Genomic DNA, 20,535 nt, shown 5'->3' with positions numbered 1-20,535 from the left:
TTCTTGGCATGCAAGGGTTTTTACCTGGCCTTGAGCATGATTTTTTTCAGCAAACTTGGGTTTTTTTTTTTTCATTTCACAGTCTTTCCGTGGGTGGCAAGAATTCTCTGTGTAACCTTAGTGGCCAATTTCACAAGCTGTAAGTTCCTGCACTGTTAAAAACAAGTACAATACAGCTCGCTAATATCAATATTTACCACTGTTATCCCATTTATCCTCCTTTCTATATACTGGGAGAGGAGGAAGTGGGAGAAGGAGAAACAATTGTTTGCTGATAACAGAAAATGCCAATTTGAACGTCAGTGTAGAGCCTGAGATGTGGAATAAGTGTTTGTGCTAGGGGAAGGCACATAGTGCCTATCACAGCTGTTTGCCGGATTAGACATTGCTTTGCATTTTTAGTACAAGCCGTGTGGGCACATACCTTAGACATAAGTGTTTGAAAACTGACCCCAGCCCATACAGAAGTCTTCTACCAAGCTAGAGGTAAGCTTTGCAATGTGACATTTTACATGAAAGAATTAAACTTCAAAGTAATAACCTTTATTTTGTTTTAAACAGAGCAAATTATTGAAAAAGATGAAGGTCCCTTCTATACCCATCTAGGAGCCGGTCCTAATGTGGCAGCTATTAGAGAAATCATGGAAGAAAGGTAATTAGTGCAAAGGCACAGAGCAGATTAACTTTTATCCTTTTGTGGATGTCAGAATTTTTCCAGCTTTTGCACATAAAGAAATAAACAACTGCAAATCAAGTAATTACTTGTAGGCTCAGCTACTCCAGTGTTGCCAACATTATGCACCCTGCTATTCAGCAGAGAGTCACAATATTTGACAGGGCTAATAGTCTGCTGGCTGGCACGGGCTGGGCCCTGGCAGACAGATGCCAGCAAACCCAAGCCGGAACAAGTTCTCAGCAGCTTGCCAAGCAAGGCGGCTGGCAGGGGCTGCAAAGGCAGGCATGGAGCTGGTGTTCCCTCTGGCTAGGAGAATGCAGCGAAGAAGGAGGATGAAGAGCAGAATACCAAATTTTAGCATTAGTTTCCCCTCACAAAATTACTAAATGTCTAAATCTCATTCATTCATGTGCAGAGGAGTGCCACAAAATTGCTGGATGGGATTTCAGCCCAAGAATCGATAAGTAGTGTTGTGAAAAAACATTCCCCTGCCTTGGAGTATTGCACAAACCCAGTCTTATCTTGATTATGGACAATCCTCTCTCATCATGTTGCATCCTGTGGTGTATTTATTACATCAATGCTAACCAAACCAGGAATTTTTAAAGGCACAGAAAAGATATATGACATGTGCTGTTTAAAAATATGAGTAAGCACAAACCCCACCAGCCTACCTAAGATACACAAATTAAAAGCTGTCACAAAAGTGACTTCTGCGCTGTGAATTCTGCATTACTTGTAACCAATAATGACCAGATTTTTAAAGGTACCTGGGAATTCAGTTCCCCCTGAACAAAGAAGCAAAAGAAAAACTATTCAGTTAAGTCAGAGACAGATGGGAATTTGGTTTATTAGTACCTAAAAAATCTGGACTCCAGAACAGCAGTGAAGCTCCAGCTAGTTGCAGAACCAAAAGCAAGTGGGCATTATTGCAGTGCTGGGTCTGAGCTAAGGAGCACCATTACTTAGCAAGGTCTGTTAGCTTGTGCTCATCACTGCACAACCATGGGGCACTTGTAGCCTATTAAACCCTTCAGATTAAATCCTAAGGTGCTTTCTCTTTCTTAGCGCCTCTTGTGCATGTCTTGCCCCAGTAATTTTCAGCTTTGGGAGCAGCTTGAGTGAATGTAAACTACACAAATCAGCTTCCTTCTGGGAAGGGAGAGTGAACACTGATTCTCTGAGGAAATTCTTTACCATCTCTTATCTCCAAAGCTCTCATCACCTGGTTCTTTAGTATTTACAAATAATAAATAAAAGAGGAAAGTCATTCATGTTGTAATGTCAATTATAGAGATGAAATTTTTTTCTGATTTTTTATGTTGGAAAGAAATTTTTCATTTTAATATTGACCTAACATTTTTCCTTTTCTTTTCTGAATTTAATTTCATTTCATGTTGGCAGAAGGAAATTAGGAGATATCATAGGTAATGTGCAACTAATCAGCCAGGTTCAACAGAGTATAGCAGCAGCCACTTGAGCAATGGCTAGTGTTCAACTGTATGGTATGAACTATGAAATTCTCTGACTGAAGAACTCCAAAACTCATTAGTTAATTTTGTATCCCTAAGTAAAAAAACCCCAAACCCTTCACTCTAGCACTTTTAACCTGGCTTCCCATGCATATGGATTGACTGTTAAGGTATCAGCACTGCTAAAGAAGCCAGGATTTGGATTTAGACTTACAATTAGTATTTTAGCTACGCCAGAACTAATTTCGTGCAGAATCCATAGTGGATACAGACATTTTACCTCTTACTTCTCCCAATTCCTGCTTTATGCTCAGTGAGATTTGCTCTAGTTTTAAAGCCAATCAGCTTTGGCCTGAAAGCAAGCATGACAAACATCAGGCACTAATTCCTTTCTGACAGTTGAAATACTTGGGACGAAGTCCATTTAATTTCCAGTGTGTAATGTACAACATATTTCTATAGAGGCATCCACACAATTGTCCTGCAATCCAGATTAGAAAACTGACAGAAAGTGTTAAGATTTAAAAATGTTTTTTTGAATGTGGTTAATTAAAGAAACAAATAAATACTAATATCCAAGCCTAAGCAGGAAAAAGTGACCTAACAGTTGCCTGCAGAACATGTGTAGTATAACTTTATTTTGTTTGTGTAATTTCCTGTGATACTGAAACTTCACAACGAGATCACATCTAAAAATAAGCATTTTTTCATTTCCTTTACAGGACAAAAATTTAAATACAGCTACTGGCCCTTAAATATGTCACCAAGATTTTAGTGCCAAAATAAAAGGAAAAAGGGTCAAAAGTCCTTAAGGCATCACTAAATGGCTGCATAACAGGAATATACCTTGATTACTCTGTCAGTGAAGGCAAAGAATAAGAAGACTGATTTAGTGAGTCCCTTCACTTAGCTATTAAAAGTTAACAGCAGTGAGAGTGGCAGAATTCCAGAAATGGTGATGGAAGTGCAGTTTGCCCAGTGCCCAAGGAGCAGCCAAGTGGCCAGGGTGGCTCAGTCTGTAACACTGCAGCCACTGCGGGTTCTGCCCTGGTGTGCTCCTGGGCTCAGCAGGTGGGCAATCCCAGGGAAATGCCTGGCACTGGCTCAACACATCCAGCACTTTTTATTTTGTGGCATTTGCCACACATCTCCACCTGGAAAGTTGGTCCTCTTTGCTCTGGCAACAGCACTGCTTGCTTATGGAACTAGAGCCTGCCTTGAGAGCCTTATCCCCTTGTTTAAACGCTTCAGCAAGAGCTGAGCTTGCCCACCTTGCCTGCAAAAAGGCACCCAAATTGTGCTATTTGAGGGTACCTTGTGATCCTATCTGGAGTACAGAAGTCGAGTAGAAGTAAATAAGTAAGAATTTATGAGAGGATTATAAAGTTAAAAAATAGATATGAAGCAAATGAATCCTGATTTAACTGATTCACACTAAGCCAGAAACTGATTCACTCTAAGCACAGAAAATTAATAAAGTGACTGTTACATGCCAGCTGTTCCATGACAATTTAATTATGTACATTTCACAGAAACAACTTCAACCCAGAAATTAAAATAAAAATATAAAATTCTTCACCAAAATAAAGACTTCCTTTTTTAAAAAAAATCACTTTTCAAAATGTCATCTATAACAAATGCTCTAAAGAAATGGCTAAAATATTTAGTAATATTAATGCGATACTGATAATTTTTAGCCATCTGAGATGCATTAAAGACATTTGCCTCTCTTAATATATCATTCCACTACTGTAATAAAATCATTAAGACAAACTACACTGCACATCTTTCCCTGTAATTCATAGTGTTTATTTTTCTAAGATAAGACTGGCAAATGTACTCCATCTTTTCAGTGTTCACACAGAACCACATGAATCTGCTTACTGTACATATTTTTGTTTTGTTTAAGATTTGGACAGAAGGGTAAAGCTATAAGGATTGAGAGGGTTGTCTACACTGGGAAAGAAGGCAAAAGTTCTCAAGGATGTCCAATTGCTAAATGGGTAAGTGATGTAAACAAATTAATCTAGTTTGGTATGATGGTTCATGTAGCTGACAGCAGTGACATGTCCTGTTAACTGGCACTAGGAAAGTTCAAATAGCTCAACAGCAGCAGTAATATGGGGTGCCTGTAGCCTGCTCCCACCCTTCTCTCCATTAACTTGTTGCATGGAGAATAGCAAGAATAAAATTTAATTCAAAGGTATGAAAACCTAAGAAGAAGAGCATATTTGCTTAAAGTTTTGCACCACCTGGTGCACTTACAAATAAGTCCAGTAAGTGCACCACTGTTATGTCTTTAAAATACGTTCCCAGTTTGAGAGAGGTGTTAGGACATCCTCTTAGCAAACACTGTCTTACTTTGGAACAAATTACTGAGTGGTTGGGATTGCTGGGGAAAGACAGCATGAGGAAAAACTCATGCATTATACGTTTTATGCATGCCAGACTGCACCTTTTTTAGGAAAAGCTTCTCAGTGCTTATGCTACTGGAGGGACACTTTTATTTGAAAAACATCTACTGCTTTCCTCCCAACACTGTAATGTTTGCATGTAATAAGAGGAGGTCACAAAACTGTGAGGCTGGTTATGAAAAGAGCTGCTTAAGTTTGGAAGGGAAGGCAAGAGAGCCCCCATGTCCAGTTATTTAGTCCCTTCCTTACTGCCTGCCTTTGCCTGCATGCTTCCTGCCCTACCCAGCTCTGTGGGGAGATACCCCATTGCTCACTTCCTCTTGCTCACCAATCAGTCTGGGCCACACTCCTAACGCAGATTCAGCAGAGGAATCCTGCTTTTACAAGCCTGGTTTCCACCACCACAGCTTTCCATGCCATCAGTCAACCTCTTAAGAGTCAGCTTCATTAAACACAAAGGGTAGCCCTGCCTTATCACAGTGAGGAAAACAGACTGAACTGCCAGAAGCAAAGAGGAGGGTACAAGTAGAAGTAAGCTCCCAGATGCACAGTAATGCTGAGGTTTCCCTCTCTCTTGCTCTTCACATTAAGAATGGCATCGTTTGTGTTGGGGCTCTGGGGTGTGTGTTGCTGTACATGCAGGTAGTCCGCAGAAGCAGTCAGGAGGAGAAGCTGCTCTGCCTGGTGCGCGAGCGAGCAGGACACACGTGTGAGACGGCCGTCATCGTCATTCTCATCCTGGTCTGGGAGGGAATCCCAACCAGCCTGGCCGACAGGCTCTACTCGGAGCTCACCGACACCCTGCGCAAGTACGGCACGCTCACCAACCGGCGCTGCGCCCTGAACGAAGAGTAAGTGGAGCAAGGGCTGCGCTCACCAAACCTGCAGCTCCATCTTCAGACCCAGCAACTCTACTCATGCTGTTACCCTGAAACATCTACAACCTTCCCAGCTGTTTTGTGCAGTTTGAAAACCCAGAAACTTTGTAGGAAACCCAAAGTAAATGCTCTTATAAACAGGGAAAAACATTTTCTCACAGTTGTGAAGCATCTCAATATATTTAAAAGAAGAGATGTCAGCAGGGGCCAGGATACCTGATACCTTAACACTGAAATAAAAGCTGGATGCACTAAATCATACTTGTGTAAGCTGACACAGACTAGCCTCAATCTAAAGAAATTGCACTGTATATCTTTCCTATGCCTTTCTGAGAGACAAGAACATTTAGACCAAAATTACCACAGCTATCACTGTGCGTTACTTTAGCTTCATGGGTAGAGTCATATTTCAGGAATTATTGCTTAGCCCCTGTCAGAGGGCTCTGAAATCCTGCAGGGCTGTCAGCACAAGCCCCTGAAGCACTATGAATATCAGTACCTAGCAAGGCACCACACAAACATACCCTCACCCAAGCAAAGCTGTGTTTCTCACCCAAGTATAGAACCCCCAAAGACGCTGCTTTGTAAGCATGAAATTATTCACTCTGATAAATTATTCTGTTATGATGTGTGTGTCTCCCTCTTGCATTTCTTCATTATTTACTGGTGGAAGATTATCCACACTGCTGATTCCCTGGAGCACTGGCAGAACACTGATGGCCACTGCCAGAGCACCACAGGGGGGATCTGCCTGCTGCTAACAGCTGTGTTCTCTTATCTTTTAGACGGACTTGTGCATGCCAAGGGCTGGACCCTGAAACTTGTGGTGCTTCATTTTCCTTCGGTTGCTCCTGGAGCATGTACTACAATGGTTGTAAGTTTGCCAGAAGCAAGATTCCAAGAAAGTTTAAGCTGATGGGGGATGACCCAAAAGAGGTTGGTGTCCATTTCTGAAATGAGCTTCATTTGCAAAGAAATGTTTTCTGTCACTCTGTAAATAGAGATCCAGTACAAGAGAGCAGGGCCCAAGGCCTCCCTGAGTGCTGTACATGTAGGGTAATTAAATAACTGCCAGTCAAAACCAATTGATTCCAGTCACTGAGCCAGCTGAATCGACTGTCCAAATTCTGACAGCTGGTAAAAGCCCTGAGACTTGAAACCATGTTTGCAGGCTTTCACAGTTAGAGGAGAAGGCATGGCCTGAATAATTCTGGCTGTATTAGGCCTGAAATTGAGCATTCCCCAGTGGCACAATGGAAGGTTTACCAGCTAATGGCACATAACACTGCAACTGGGAACCAGAGCAGACTGGTTCAATGGCGACAAACATGATGAAACTGTGAGATGACAATAGGAAGAAGAGGATAGGAAGACTCAATCTACATACAGTCCTGCTTCACTGAATGTTTCCAGACCGGCCTCTGTGTTACAACAAACTGGCGAACGTTTAAAACAAGCCAGAGTAATAAACATTGACCTTAGCCTGGACACAAGATACCCTGAAGTTATGACTGCAGTGACTCCTGGACATCTCCAGCAAGTCATGTGAAGCTCCAGTGGCCCAGTCTGCTTTCTGGCAAGGATATGCAGATTTAGTCCCTTGCTTGTGTACTGCCATGCTAGTTTTACTGTATTCTGATGTCTTACACAAATCCAAGCATTACTCTCTCATAATCAGAGAGACATATAAAATAAAAATATTTCAGTATATCAAAGTGTTGTCATTGCAATGTGCAAAACCCTTAAATTAGCCATATTTACTTGGATTATTCTGATGTTATTTCTTTCAAGCTTTCTGAAGAGTATTATTTTCCCACAACTCCAAAAAGGAAAATAATGAGGATTATCACGCTTAGATCTAAAATATATCCACGTTGGGGATTTTTCTTAATATAAAACAAATTAAGAATATAGTAGATGATGTTCTATTGCAGGTTTTCCACTACACTGCTCCATTCCTTTAAAGGCCTTGGAACAATGAAATTAAAAGGAGATTCACAACAGTCACTGTCTAAACACCAGTGATACTGGTTTATGCCTTTACACAACTGTCAGTGTAAACACAATTGTGTAAAGACCCCAACTTGCTGGATCCCAGATGTACAGTATGGAAGTGTCATTGAACCCTGTTTCATCTCTAACAGGAAGAAAAACTAGAATCCCATTTGCAGAATCTGTCAACCCTGATGGCACCTACCTACAAGAAGCTTGCACCTGATGCATATAACAACCAGGTATGATGGGGGAAAAAAGGAATATGAGCAGTCATGGAAATAGCCTGATTTTTAACACACATCCCAATGCTTCAGCCTTGCACCAAACCATCATATACATTTCCTGCTAACATTTTGTTGATATCAGCATGAAGACAAATAGAAATGAACAATTTCACTTAAAATGCTCTCACAAGTAAAACTAGCAAGATTTGGTCCACTAAATAGAATTAATCTTTTCAGCTACATCAACATGACAAAATTATTTCACTCTTCAGCTCCAAAATACAAATTTCTTGATTTAGCATGAATTACCATCCAAACCAACAAAGCTGCCATATACATGGCATGAAATTGGCAGCAGTTTGCACTCAAGTCCTGAAGCCACAGTTTCAGTTCTGCTCTCTCAAGCAGCAGATGAATTCAGTTTTCACCAAAACAGCCTTTATGAACATGCTTTTAAATGGAAGTTCTATATTTTAATACACTCAGTTCTGTGTCTGCACTCAAGTGGCTGCACCAGCCTTCTTGCATGAGGTGATCTGTTCTCAGACACGTTCAGAGCTCTGAAGAGCTTCCCACTGTGGCTGTGTCTCATCTACATTTCATGTCTTTCAGATAGTTACACCAAAATTTGACTGCACACCACTTGCAAACGTATTGACCTTCTTTTCATTGCTCAAGTTTACTACTGTTAGGAAAACATTCACAGAACTTACAGTCCCCAAACTTTCAGCATCTACTGCAAACTGTGACATCACCCTGCTTTCCTACTGACAGCACTGTACAACCAGCACAAGACAGAGTCTCAGTTTTAACAGAAACAGTAAATTAACACAGAACTGTCCATTATTATCTGCTGTAAAATTCACTCCTTTACTGCATATTTAGCAGCAGCTAGACAGGGTAAGCAGACTCAGTGCAGACTTACCCAGTTTCACCTACCTGATCTGATAATGTTTGGAGACTCACTATGGAGAAAACTGTGGCTATGTGCCCATTAGCTGTGGTTATCTGTCACAATATCTGAGAGACAAGAGAAAATAAGAAGAGAAAGAAAAGAAAAATGAGGTGGTGAACAATAAATCGTTTCTTTGCTTGGGCTGCTTTTCTTTTCCCACAAAAATTCACTTAAGAACTTTTCTCCAAGTAAGCTGTGGTGCTGCCCAACATTTGTTGAAAATACATGCTTTTACAAGGTTCAATTTTTACCTTATGTAATAAGGCATGTGTATAGGTTGGCTTATTTCAGGAGTTTCATGCAGACCTTGTATTTGTGGGGAAACTGTACTTCAGCTACTGCCAGTGGCTTTAAAAGGAGATGATTGAGTTCTAATTTGTATGATATTGTAAAAGGTTCTAAAACCAAAAAAGCACTAAAACCACCTTTCAAATGCCCAGATTTATTCTAATCCAAATCTGGACCACTTCTGGATTACAACCAAGAACTGGAAAGGGACTGTTTCCCAACTGGACCAAACAGAACATTTCGGAGAGCAGCTAAACCTGTATAGTTTGATCAGACAATTATAGTCTGGCAAACATTTCAGACTATTCACATTTAATTCCAAAGAAGTTTATACAGTTTTCAAGTTTTTTTTCTGCTCTTGTTTTCAGATTCCAGGGAAGTAAATAATCCAGATTTGAAAAATAAATGTCTGTGAGCAAACTAGACATATTTTTAGTGATTTTGAATGAAGACTTGGAAAAGCATCTAATTTGACCTTAACTTAAAAAGGGATCCATTAAATTCCATTAAGTGTAGATGTTCTGTGCATTCACTTGAAAGGTTCAGGAATTTCAGCAAAGCATTTTATAAACTCATTTTTAATTTTTGAAATAAAATATGAAACCATCATTGTTTTAAGGCTTTACCTTCCATTACAAAATCCTTTCTTTTTGTGTAAGGTATGTTATTGCATTTTGAGTTCTTTGTAAAGCTCCTTAATAATGATTGCATGGGTATGAAGCACTGTCTTGACTGAATTCTCTCTCTTTTTAGTCAGGGTTTAGATTTGTACTTAAGCTAATGAAATACATCTTTAGCATGCCAAAATATTACAAATCAAAAAGCAAATTATTATTTTTCATTAAGTCATTCTGGAGTCAGTTTTCTAAAGCCATTTTCCCTTAATAGCTTGGTATACTTCCAGGCTACACAAACATATCACTCTCAGAGTACCAGTCACGGAAACCATGCGCTGCATTTGTCATGTAAAAACACCAACCCCTGGCAGAAAATCAGGAATAATACACAAAGAAAAGTATTAGTGACTAATTTCAAGATCATGCCAGAGACTGAAGGTACCAGGGAACAAAGATGTAGTTTATTTGCTTTCAAGATGTGTTTGTTGTCACCTCCAAGACATGAGGGAGACCTGCCCTTGGTCACAGCAGAGCACTCCTTGTGCCCTCCTGGAGCACCCAGTGAAACCTGTCCTGTCTCTGCAGATCGAGTACGAACACAGAGCCCCCGAGTGCCGCCTGGGGCTGAAGGAAGGTCGCCCGTTCTCAGGGGTCACTGCCTGCCTCGACTTCTGTGCTCATGCTCACAGAGACTTGCACAATATGCAAAACGGGAGTACTCTGGTAAGTCTGGGATGTGTAACAGCCTCCTCACTCCAGCACTCAGCTCCTGGCTTTCATTCATTATCTCCTCTCTGTTTAAATTTATACTGTATAATGCAGATCAGTAAAAAAAACCCACTAGGCAGTAACTGAGCTAAGTTACTACCCCCTACACATTTTTCTTTCAAATGAATGAGACTTACCAGGTTTAACACAGACCTGGTAGAAGAGGAACTGTGGAGACAATGGAAAGAAAGTTCCAGCAGCACTGAAATGCCTGTTTCAGTGTTCCTGGCACAAAACAGTTCATATTTATCCTCCTGAAATCCTTCTTTTTCTAACAACTTTGGATAATATCTTCTAATAAAATAAAAGTAGAAACAAATAACTTCTTTCTGAGAGAGTTTTGGAAAATTTGGATTTTATTCCTACTTGAGCAGAAAGTCTGCAAGCCCATGTACCCTTGACTCTCAGTTGTGATTTCTGGAAGGTACAGCAGAAGTTCTGTAGAAGATACTAGAATGGTTTTGAATGTGTATTGGATTATTTCTGTGACAAAACAGTTGGGCCAAACACAGGAAAGAATACTCTTAAGGCTGTAGCAAGAAGCAGCTCCCTAGATTCACAGCGCAGCTTTTATTACGACCAAAGAGAGTATCTGCCTTTTTAAATCAAACTGAATTTTTCCTGTTTCCAGGGTCTGACTTAACTCACAAGTTAATCACCACCAATGTACATTTCCAGCTGAGCTTTCTTCCCAAAGCTGGGACAATGATTTTGTTGCAGAATATGTCCCTATCACACCTTTTCCCACAAACATCCTCCCAATATCTGTTCTAGTTAGAACTAATACAACAGGCTTGCTGCATGACAACAGTAACTCCCCTAGATTTTGTTATTAACATTACAGTTGCACTGTAAAGGGGGTGTGAAGTAGAAGACAGGTGTGCTATATTGAACACTCTCTCTAATAGGTAGCTTCCTCATGTATTGTAGTGACAGAATCTTCAGGTGAGTTCAAAGTCCCAAATTCCACCGCTTTAGCTCTCTGGCCATGGTACAATGGATCACAGAGTTTATTTCACATGAGGGTAATTCCTAACTATACTGTTAATTTCAGCACAAGTAAAAGAAATAGATACCTATACACCTCTGTTTCTTTTAACACTGTCCAACAAAGGAATGTAAGAAATTACATTTGCAGGCTTGTTGTGATATGCAAAAATTGCAGGGAAACTTAAGTTTACAAAGAGATTGCCAGATGCCAGTGCTGACAGTGTCAGAGATTCAGATCTCTAATACACTTTTCTAACAGGTTTGCACACTGACTAGAGAAGACAATCGTGAAATTGGCCAAACACCAGAAGATGAGCAGCTCCACGTGCTCCCGTTATACAAAGTCTCTGATGTGGATGAGTTTGGAAGCACTGAGGGCCAGGAGGAGAAGAAGAGGAATGGCAGCATCCAGGTCCTTACCTCCTTTCGACGAAAAGTACGGATGTTAGCAGAGCCCGTTAAGACCTGTCGGCAAAGGAAGCTGGAAGCAAAGAAAGCAGCTGCAGAAAAGCTTTCCTCCTTGGAGAATGGGTCTAGCAAAACTGAGAGAGAGAAGTCTGCTGCAGCACGCAACAAGCAAGGCACCTCTGAAGCAGCGGGTCATGTGAAGCAGCTGGCAGGTAAACACAGGAATCTGAGCGGGGTCAGCAGTGGTAAGCATCCTACAAATCAGGGCCAGTTATAATCAGCCTCAAGAAAACCATTATTTTCAGCCCAAGAATGTATTGAAGGAAAAAGGCAAGAAATTTCTTGAAAGCGAATATCAATATTATGTAAATACTAGAGTGTGAAATTTGGTACAACTCCAGAGAAGGAAAAAAAAAGTTGCAATAAGAAATCCTTTGCTGTTGGATAGTTAACACTTGTAGAAATCCAGAAAATAACTCTGCTTGCCATCCAGCATATTGTAAAGTATCTTTAAAGGACTAGGAGTGCTAGAAGCCATGAAGAGTTGTTGTGGTGCTGCTGCCAAAGATTGACCTACACATCACTCAATGTCTGCCACTGTTACAGAGCACCTCCTGATTTCAGGAGATACAAGCATAACCTCTTTACCACTATTTATACTCTCTGCCTCAAGACCAAAAGCAAAGCAGGTTTTCCATAGTGGAGTAAGAACTTATGGCAGTTCTCAGCAGCAGATTTGAGAGTCCTGAGCAAGGAAGTTATCAGAACTATTTTATTGTTGCAGCAGTTTTCCTAGAGAGGAAAAAAGTGATACATCCAGGGCCACCCAGAAGGTCACTGAAATACCTATGAACAGAAGTCAGCTGTCCCATGACCCAGGCAAGGGCTGTGACCATTAAATGATGCCATTGCACTTTAATGAATCTTATTTTTGCTCTCATGTCTTCAGTTTTCAGTTAATCTCACTGATTACTGCACTGCTCTACCAGTGAATGTTGTTTTTAACATACTGCTAGGGACATTTCTTGGAGTCAGTTCTATTCATGTAGATGAGAAGAATTATTTATTCTTGGGGAAAAGAAAGTCACTTTGTGCACGGCTGTTTGGGAGCACTTTGATGCTCCATTTCATGGGCTACTTAAAAGATGATTCAACTCTTTGGATTTTGTGCATGTGACTCTGAACAGACTGCACTGTCCTCTTTTCCCCACTGCCACTAGCATCTGAGCTCGTTGGACACATGCCAAAAAGGAAGAGTATCATTAGCATTTATTCAGCTTCTTAAAGGATGGTGTTTGAGATATGAGAAAGGGAGCGTCTGTTAATGAATCTACTTTTCTTAGAAATTTCATATAAAGTATGTAATCTGTTGGGTGGTTGGTTGGTTTGGGGCCATTTTTTAAAAAGCCTGTTTGTTGTGTGGTTGTTTGTTTTTTCCTTTTTACATCTACAGATCTTTTACGTCTTTCAGGACCAGCCACACAACAACAGCAGCAGCAGCAGCAACATCCACAGCGCTCTCTCCCTAACAACCCTCAATCAAATCCCATTAACTCTTACTCGGGTTCAGGTTCTGCAAATCTCTATGGAAGGTTGCCTAATCCAGCCAATGCTTATCCAAACTCTTCGTACACTTCAGATCCATATGGAGGGTCCAATCCTCTGAACCTCTATCCAACCTCATCACAGTCTGCGGGGTCTTATTTGAATTCTTCCAGTCCCATGAACCCTTATTCAGGATCTTTAAGTCAAAATAACCAATATCCCCCCTACCAATGCAATGGAAACATAGCTATGGACAACTGCCCCTCTTACTTGGGCTCCTACTCTTCCCAGCATCAGCACATGGACTTGTATAGTTGCCAGAGCCAAGACCATATGTCTAAACTAAGTCTACCACCCATTCAAACATTATACCAGCAGAGGTTTGGGAATAACCAGAGTTTTGGTCCCAAGTACTTGAATTATGGAAACCAAAATACGCAGGTAGACTCCTTCAGTAATTGCACCATTAGACCAAATTTACACCACGTAGGGTCATTTTCCTCTTACTCAACCCATGAGGCCAATGGCCATTTTATGGAGGTTGCCTCAAGGTTAAAATCTAATCTGAGTAATCCAAGCGTGGATTATGCCTCCATGGTTAAAACAGGCGAACATCATCACATACAACCCCCTCCACATTTATCACATGACTACCATTCTGCTCCAAGTATGTTTAGTAGTCCCTCTAATTCACTGCATCTCCAAAATAAGGATAATGAAATTATTTCACATGCAGTTAATGGTTTGTCTAACATGCTTCCAGGTCAAAACCATGACAGGACTACTCCCCAGGGTGGTTTAGATAAAACTGACGTGCTGAATCCAGAAAAAGCAGAGGATCCCGATGAAGTCTGGTCAGATAGTGAGCAGAACTTTCTGGATCCAGAAATTGGAGGAGTGGCAGTTGCTCCATCTCATGGGTCAATTCTCATAGAGTGTGCAAAACGTGAGCTCCACGCAACGACTCCCTTAAAAAATCCCAACAGGAACCATCCCACCAGAATATCCCTTGTATTTTACCAGCACAAGAGCATGAATGAGCCAAAACACGGCCTGGCTCTGTGGGAGGCGAAGATGGCTGAGAAAGCAAGAGAGAAAGAGGAGGAATGCGAGAAGTACGGCCCAGACTACGTGCCTCAGAAATCCTACGGCAAAAAAGCCAAGCGGGAGCCTGCGGAGCCCCACGAGCCCTCTGAGCCAACGTACCTGCGCTTCATCAAGTCTCTGGCACAAAGGACACTGTCGGTCACCACGGACTCCACCGTCACCACATCTCCATATGCCTTTACACGGGTTACAGGGCCTTACAACCGATATATCTGACTTCACACCTTGGTTGGTTACCTCATTTGAAAAAACACCTTGTCGCTAGGGTAGTAGTGCTTTAGGTTTCGTGGAAGGCAAGGGTGGAGAAGAAAACAGTGTTTTTACGGAGCTCATCGGTGGAAAAAGCCTCGGCACACCAGCAAAAAGAGGTAAATCTCACTAGAGCACTTGTTTTCCTCTGATTTTTAAGTGGTCACAGATGGCACATAGGAAACAGACCAAAGCATCCTATGCAAAAAAAAAATTTACAAACAGAAGAAAATAAAAGGAAAGAAAAAAGGAGAGAACACAACAAAAAAGCATTTCACAATTTACATTGGAAAACACTGGCTCTATTACTGAAAGAGATAATCTGCAAATGGATTTTTTTTTCTTACAGTTTTTCACATCTGTGGCCACTTTTAATGTCACCAAGTTTGCATAGTCATGGAACAGGAGCAAAAACAACCCTAAAAAAATAATACTGTAGTATTACAACTGCAGGAATCTTAAAATAACATCTGGTGCTGAATCTATGATGTACTGAAATACTGGAATTATGGCTTTTTAACATGCAGTTTTTACTGTAATCTTAATAGTATTTTGATTTTATTTAACAAAGTAGATAAGACAAATAGACAGCAAAACACTGAATTTGTTTGAATATTCTAAAACCATGGTGCTATCCAAGAGAATGGTGTCTTTATTTTATCAGTGAAACAGTTAATGCCTTTATAATAAAATGTCAATGATGTAGTCAAATGTTCTTCAGCAACAGGGAGGACCTTTTCATTCATGTATGTATTGAAGTTACCTGGTGTTAAAATAAGCTTACTTTTTAACATATGGGAATTACAAAGACCTCTGGATTTTGCTCATCCAGTCAAGTCCTAAAAAAGGACAATAAAATAGAGAGAGAGATATTTTTTTTTAAATAGTGTTTCAAAAGCACTTTGTCTACCTAAGCTTGGCAACTTGAACAATGCTAAGGTACTAAGACATTAAAAAAAAAAAAAAAAAAAGAGTTTACTTTGATTTTAAAATGCAAAGATAATTTTTTTAAACTAAAAAAAGCTTTTAAATACTTTTGGTTTAGCCATACATCAGCTAGTGGGCTACATATCCATTTTTAATACAGTCAGTTATGGTAAAAATGGGGCTTACTGGATATAAGGGAATACTTTAGTACACAAAACACATTTTTTTCTGGTGCTCATCTCACACAGCTATACTGTAAACTGTTTTCTACAATTATTATGACAAGTTCATTGCTCAAATATGTACAGTTTTAAGGAAAGAATTTTATATTAACCACAGGTAATAATTAGCAGCATGCAACAGACTACACCTAGTTAGCTTGGGCTTCTGCTGTTTCTAGAGATCTGTGCACTCCCACTATGGAATGGCAGACCTGCTTTTGTGTTGATAATTATGTACATTGTGGTGCAAGTCATTTCTTGGTGCAAGTGGCCTCTTTTCCAGAAAGACTGAGCAGACCGATGCCTACACAAGATGAATGAAACAGGGTTGGTTCTGTGCGATTCCGTTGATTAATAGAAAAAAAAAATAGGCAGCTGGCTTGCTGTGGTGGTTTTAAATCATTAATTTCTATTAAGAAAAATTTAAAAAGCAGGAGAGTTGTATAGTAAATTAAATTGTAAACAAAACTTTTTTTAACGCAATGCTTTAGTATTTTAGTACTGTAAAAATATTATATCTATATATATTTGGGTTTTGAGCTGAATTCACATCATGGTGCTACTCAGCCTGCTACAAATATATCATAATGTGAGCTAAAAATACATTAAAAGGTTTGAGTGATGTTCCTACTTGTCATATACCTCAACACTAGTTTGGCAATAGGATATTGAACTGAGTGTGAAAGTTTATATATTGTATACCATCTTTTTCCCCCAACAGCCTTTGAAAAAAAAACAAATAAAAAAAACCTAAACAAAAAACTCTCAATACTTGACATTTTAGCAAGTATAACTTGAACTTCACCTTTTTTTTTTTTTTTTTCCTTTTTGGTTCTAAAAATTCAGGGATATTTCAGCTCATGTTCTCCTATGCCAACGTGTCACCTGTGTGTATGTAAAGCTGTTGTAGGTTAAATATATTATTCTTGGGTTTTTTGTTTTTGTTTTGTTTCTTTTTTCAGGGATTTAATGTTTTTCTTTTGAATCCCTTCTCTTATTTTTCTTGTATATGTATTGTGTAACTAAAACTAATTTTGTAAATTTGTTAGCTCTTTTTATTGTAATAGAAGTGTTTAAGAGATTTAGAATGTTTTGACTGTTTCAAATGGTTAAACAAAAAGAAAGTAGAATGCACTGAGCTGATTAAAGGGAAAAATGTAAGGCAGGGGTTTGGCAAGTGACTGTTTGCTAGAGTTGTTCAAGTCACTCTCTAAACAAGGCTTCTTGGATACTGTAATGAATAAAATAAAATATAAGAAGGTACAGTCAGTACAAGGGCTTCCCTAAACATGCAAACCTCCATGTCCCAGCTATATCTTGTGCAATATACTGTAAGATTATGTTTGGTCAAAAGAATTTCTATCCAACAGAATCACAACCTAACTCAAGTAAATCAAAGGAGGCCTTTGGGTTTAATGGTCAAATATTTATTACGGCAATTTTGGGCTTTCTCAGTCTGTGATTTTATCCACTCATGGAAACAAAAGTTTTGCCTTTTTGGGAAAAAAAATTATGGTTATATGTCAGATTAAGTAAATCATTATATATCTTCATCTTTTGGTGATTTTTTTTTAAATCCTATCTAATTCATGTAATCCATAGTAGATGTTTGGTCAATATGCCGTGCACCGTCATTTGCCAAACTGCTGGCAGCAGGAGCAGGAAGCTTAGTTGGAGAATCAGTTTTGTATTGTAAATACCTGAGCTGTAATTTTTGGTGTACAGAACCCTGCCTCAGTTGGAACGAATGACAAAGCAGACAGAGTTGCTTGTATAGGATTATCAGGTCGATTATAGCCATACTTGAAGATGCTTCTGAGAGTTGTCAACTTTACTTGAATGAATTTTTCATCTTGATTGACGCACAGCAGTATAAAGTTCACTTCTAAAGCTAGTGGTTAACTTGTGTAGGAAACTTTAGCAGTTTGACACTAAGGTAATGAACTTCTGTGTGCATTTTCTATGCTTATGTTCTACTTTTTTTTTTTACTTTAGTTTCATTCATTTTCATGAGATGTTTGGTATGTCTATAAAAAGAATCCAAGGATGGTTATAAATACTGTAAGTATTGTAATGTAATGCAGGTTATTTGAAAGCTGTTTATTATTATATCATTCCTGATAACGCTGAGATGTGGGTGTTTTTAATAAAATTTATATTTATTTAATGCACTCTAAGTCTGTCTTGCAGAAGTCCTTCCTTGTCATTTTTACCAGCTAACAACAAAGCAGGCATCATGCTCAAACAAAGTGCATCACTAGGGACTTGAAAACAGGAAGCCTAAACATCACATTTATTCCTAGTTCTGCTTTGACTCTTACCTCCAACAGGTTGGCACACAGGTTGCTGAGGTCAGGCTACAGCTCCATAAAATCTCTGTTTACAGGGAAGGAGGGAGGCATTTTTATGGGCAGGAAGAGACAGTAGAGCTTCACTGCTGTTTTTCCATTGGTCTTTATGTATACAAATGAATATGGCATATTCACTGGGCCAGTGCCTTGACTACTCAAGTAACAGCCACAAATGCACACCTAGCAGAGGCAGGACAAGGGGGAGACTCTAAGCATTCATTTGTTTGTTTGGGGTATTCAGCTGTACCTGGTTAAGCATTTTTCTACTTTATTTCAAATCACTCCCAAATGGTGGGAGGCTCCAACAAATAGTATTGTGCCAAGTGAGGACTAGAATTGGATGTTAGGAAAAATTTTGTCACCAAGAGAGTTGTAAGATTGGAAAAGGCTGTCCGGGAAAGTGGTTGACTCACCATCCCTGGAGCTACTCAAAAGACCTGTACATGTGGCACCTGGGGACATGGTTTAGTGGCAGACTTGGCAATGTAGGTTTACAGTTGCACTTCAAGACCTTAAGCAACTTTTCCAACCTAAATTACTCTGTGATCAAGAAAAAACACAAAACCATTAAAGCCAAAAACCTCAGGTATAATCTAATTCACTCACAATCTAGAGAAAAGCAGAAGCAGTAAGAAAGTGTGTCTGAATCAATACCAGGACATACATTCTTGGAGACATCAGACAAAACCTTGTTCTCTTGGCCCCTTTGTTTAATTTCAGGGGATAACAGGACTGAATTCTGAAATAGCCTATTCTGTGGGAGAAGACAGAAATTGCTCTCTTCACAGCTGCAAAATGTTTCTGTGCAATAAAAATTCTCAAGCTTCCTTTTTTGAGAGCCTGAGTTTGTTATCGGCATTGGTTCCCCCATCCATCAACTCCACAGACCTTGGAAAGGGCCCCTGCTACGCACATTCAGATCACTCAGTGTCTTGGGAACGCAGCGATTTCACACTCCGCAGTCTGTAATGTCCCCCCCCAGGTCTCAGTGTATCCCAGATGGGAATGTCTCGAGGCAGGCTAGCACCCTGCAGCAGACAAGTGCTGCCCTTTTCTGTGCACAGGTGCATGTTCCTGCATCAGCCAGCTGAACAGATGGACGCACTGGCTTTAACAGAGCTCTCTCAGCCCTTCAGCCTTCCTTAGCAAAGAATCTTGCCATTAATGAACATGCCCACTTACGTCTTTCAGCATAATTTCTTCAGTGAACTTCCAGAGTTCTCATTCCAGAGGTGCTAACATAGCACAATGTGCTCATAGCCAAGACCCAGAGAAGTCAAACCAGACCTTCCCAGGACACTTCTCTCAGGAACACAGGCTCTTCCCGAGACTTGGGCAGTTTGCTGCAGTGCCTCAGGGGGCCATGGCCACTCACCATCACCACCCAAACCACTGGCTGTAGCCCCCAAACAGTGGTTACAACTGGGAATGCTCAGCTGAGCATCCAAATAGCTTCTGCCTCACCTTTTCTCTTCACTTCCCTATCTTTTCTGTCATTTCCCACCTTTTGATATCTCACAGAGAGGACAATACAGCTTTTTTATGGGAATGACTGGAAACCCTGTGGTGACAAGCCAGGGTGAACAAACCCAAGCAAAAATAAGGAGCAACAGGTAATGATGCTCAGAAATATGGAAAAGTATCCAACACAAAAAGGATGAGAGGAAAAGCACATCATTTCTCTTGGAGAAGCAAAACAACTTACAGAAGGCAGGTATTAAGTCATGGGCAATGGTAGTTTTGCTCTAAGCACATTTTCAACACACTTTCAAATAGGAAATGTTTTAGAAAAGCTCAAATCTTTTCACTCAAGTAAAGCTCCAAGCAGAGGAACAAGACCTTGGATTTAAACATGAACCCTGTGATTTACCCTGTCTACAAAACAGAGCCTATAGAAATGCACATCCTCTTGCCTTTAGGCTGCTCCCAAGAGCAAGGCCCTTCCAGCAGAGCTCTACAGAGCTCTACTTCTACACTTGTGTGACAAGTGCCACCCCAAACCTGCAAAGGCTTGCTGGTAATCCAGCAGCACTGATACTAAAACTGGCACATATCATCTCAGCAGTAAATTAACACTCTGCTATTTAATTGACACAGTAACATTTCTTTTTCCTGAAAAAGATGCATCTGTCAAGTTCCTGTTACACTTGACTCTGTTTAGCTAATGCAGACAAAACTAATAGTTTTGAGGCACATTTTGTCTCAGAGGACTGACAGTTCCACCCCCACCAACCCACGAGCCACAATGACTGCTCTCCATGCATGACTCTGTGAGACACTCTGCTTTCCAACCATGTTTATCCATTAAGCGAGTCCATTTACTTTGACCTGTAAATTATTCCCTAAGTTAGTTTATTTAGGGAAAATATTGTGCTAGGAGAGATTCTTGCAGAATTTGGGAGATAAGTCAGCTCAATGTTTCATTTGCCTCACCTCTAACCAGCGAAGGG

General features: G+C 40.1%; 1 protein-coding gene across 1 annotated transcript in view; it reads left to right on the top strand.

Moving 5' to 3' along the window:
- Positions 1 to 17,905, top strand: part of TET2 (tet methylcytosine dioxygenase 2) — a 69,963-nt gene extending 52,058 nt beyond the window's left edge. Inside the window, exons 3-10 of the mRNA XM_084205017.1 lie at positions 562 to 652; positions 4,058 to 4,151; positions 5,205 to 5,413; positions 6,226 to 6,376; positions 7,585 to 7,674; positions 10,105 to 10,242; positions 11,537 to 11,897; positions 13,139 to 17,905. Of these exons, the coding sequence (XP_084061143.1) occupies positions 562 to 652; positions 4,058 to 4,151; positions 5,205 to 5,413; positions 6,226 to 6,376; positions 7,585 to 7,674; positions 10,105 to 10,242; positions 11,537 to 11,897; positions 13,139 to 14,553 (2,549 nt within the window). The 3' untranslated portion in view covers positions 14,554 to 17,905. The remainder of the gene's footprint in view (positions 1 to 561; positions 653 to 4,057; positions 4,152 to 5,204; positions 5,414 to 6,225; positions 6,377 to 7,584; positions 7,675 to 10,104; positions 10,243 to 11,536; positions 11,898 to 13,138) is intronic.
- Positions 17,906 to 20,535: the final 2,630 nt, after the last annotated feature.

The sequence above is a fragment of the Fringilla coelebs genome (assembly GCF_963513975.1).
Source record: "Fringilla coelebs genome assembly, chromosome: 4".
NCBI lineage: Eukaryota > Metazoa > Chordata > Aves > Passeriformes > Fringillidae > Fringilla > Fringilla coelebs.
This window is presented reverse-complemented; position numbering and strand designations above follow the sequence as displayed.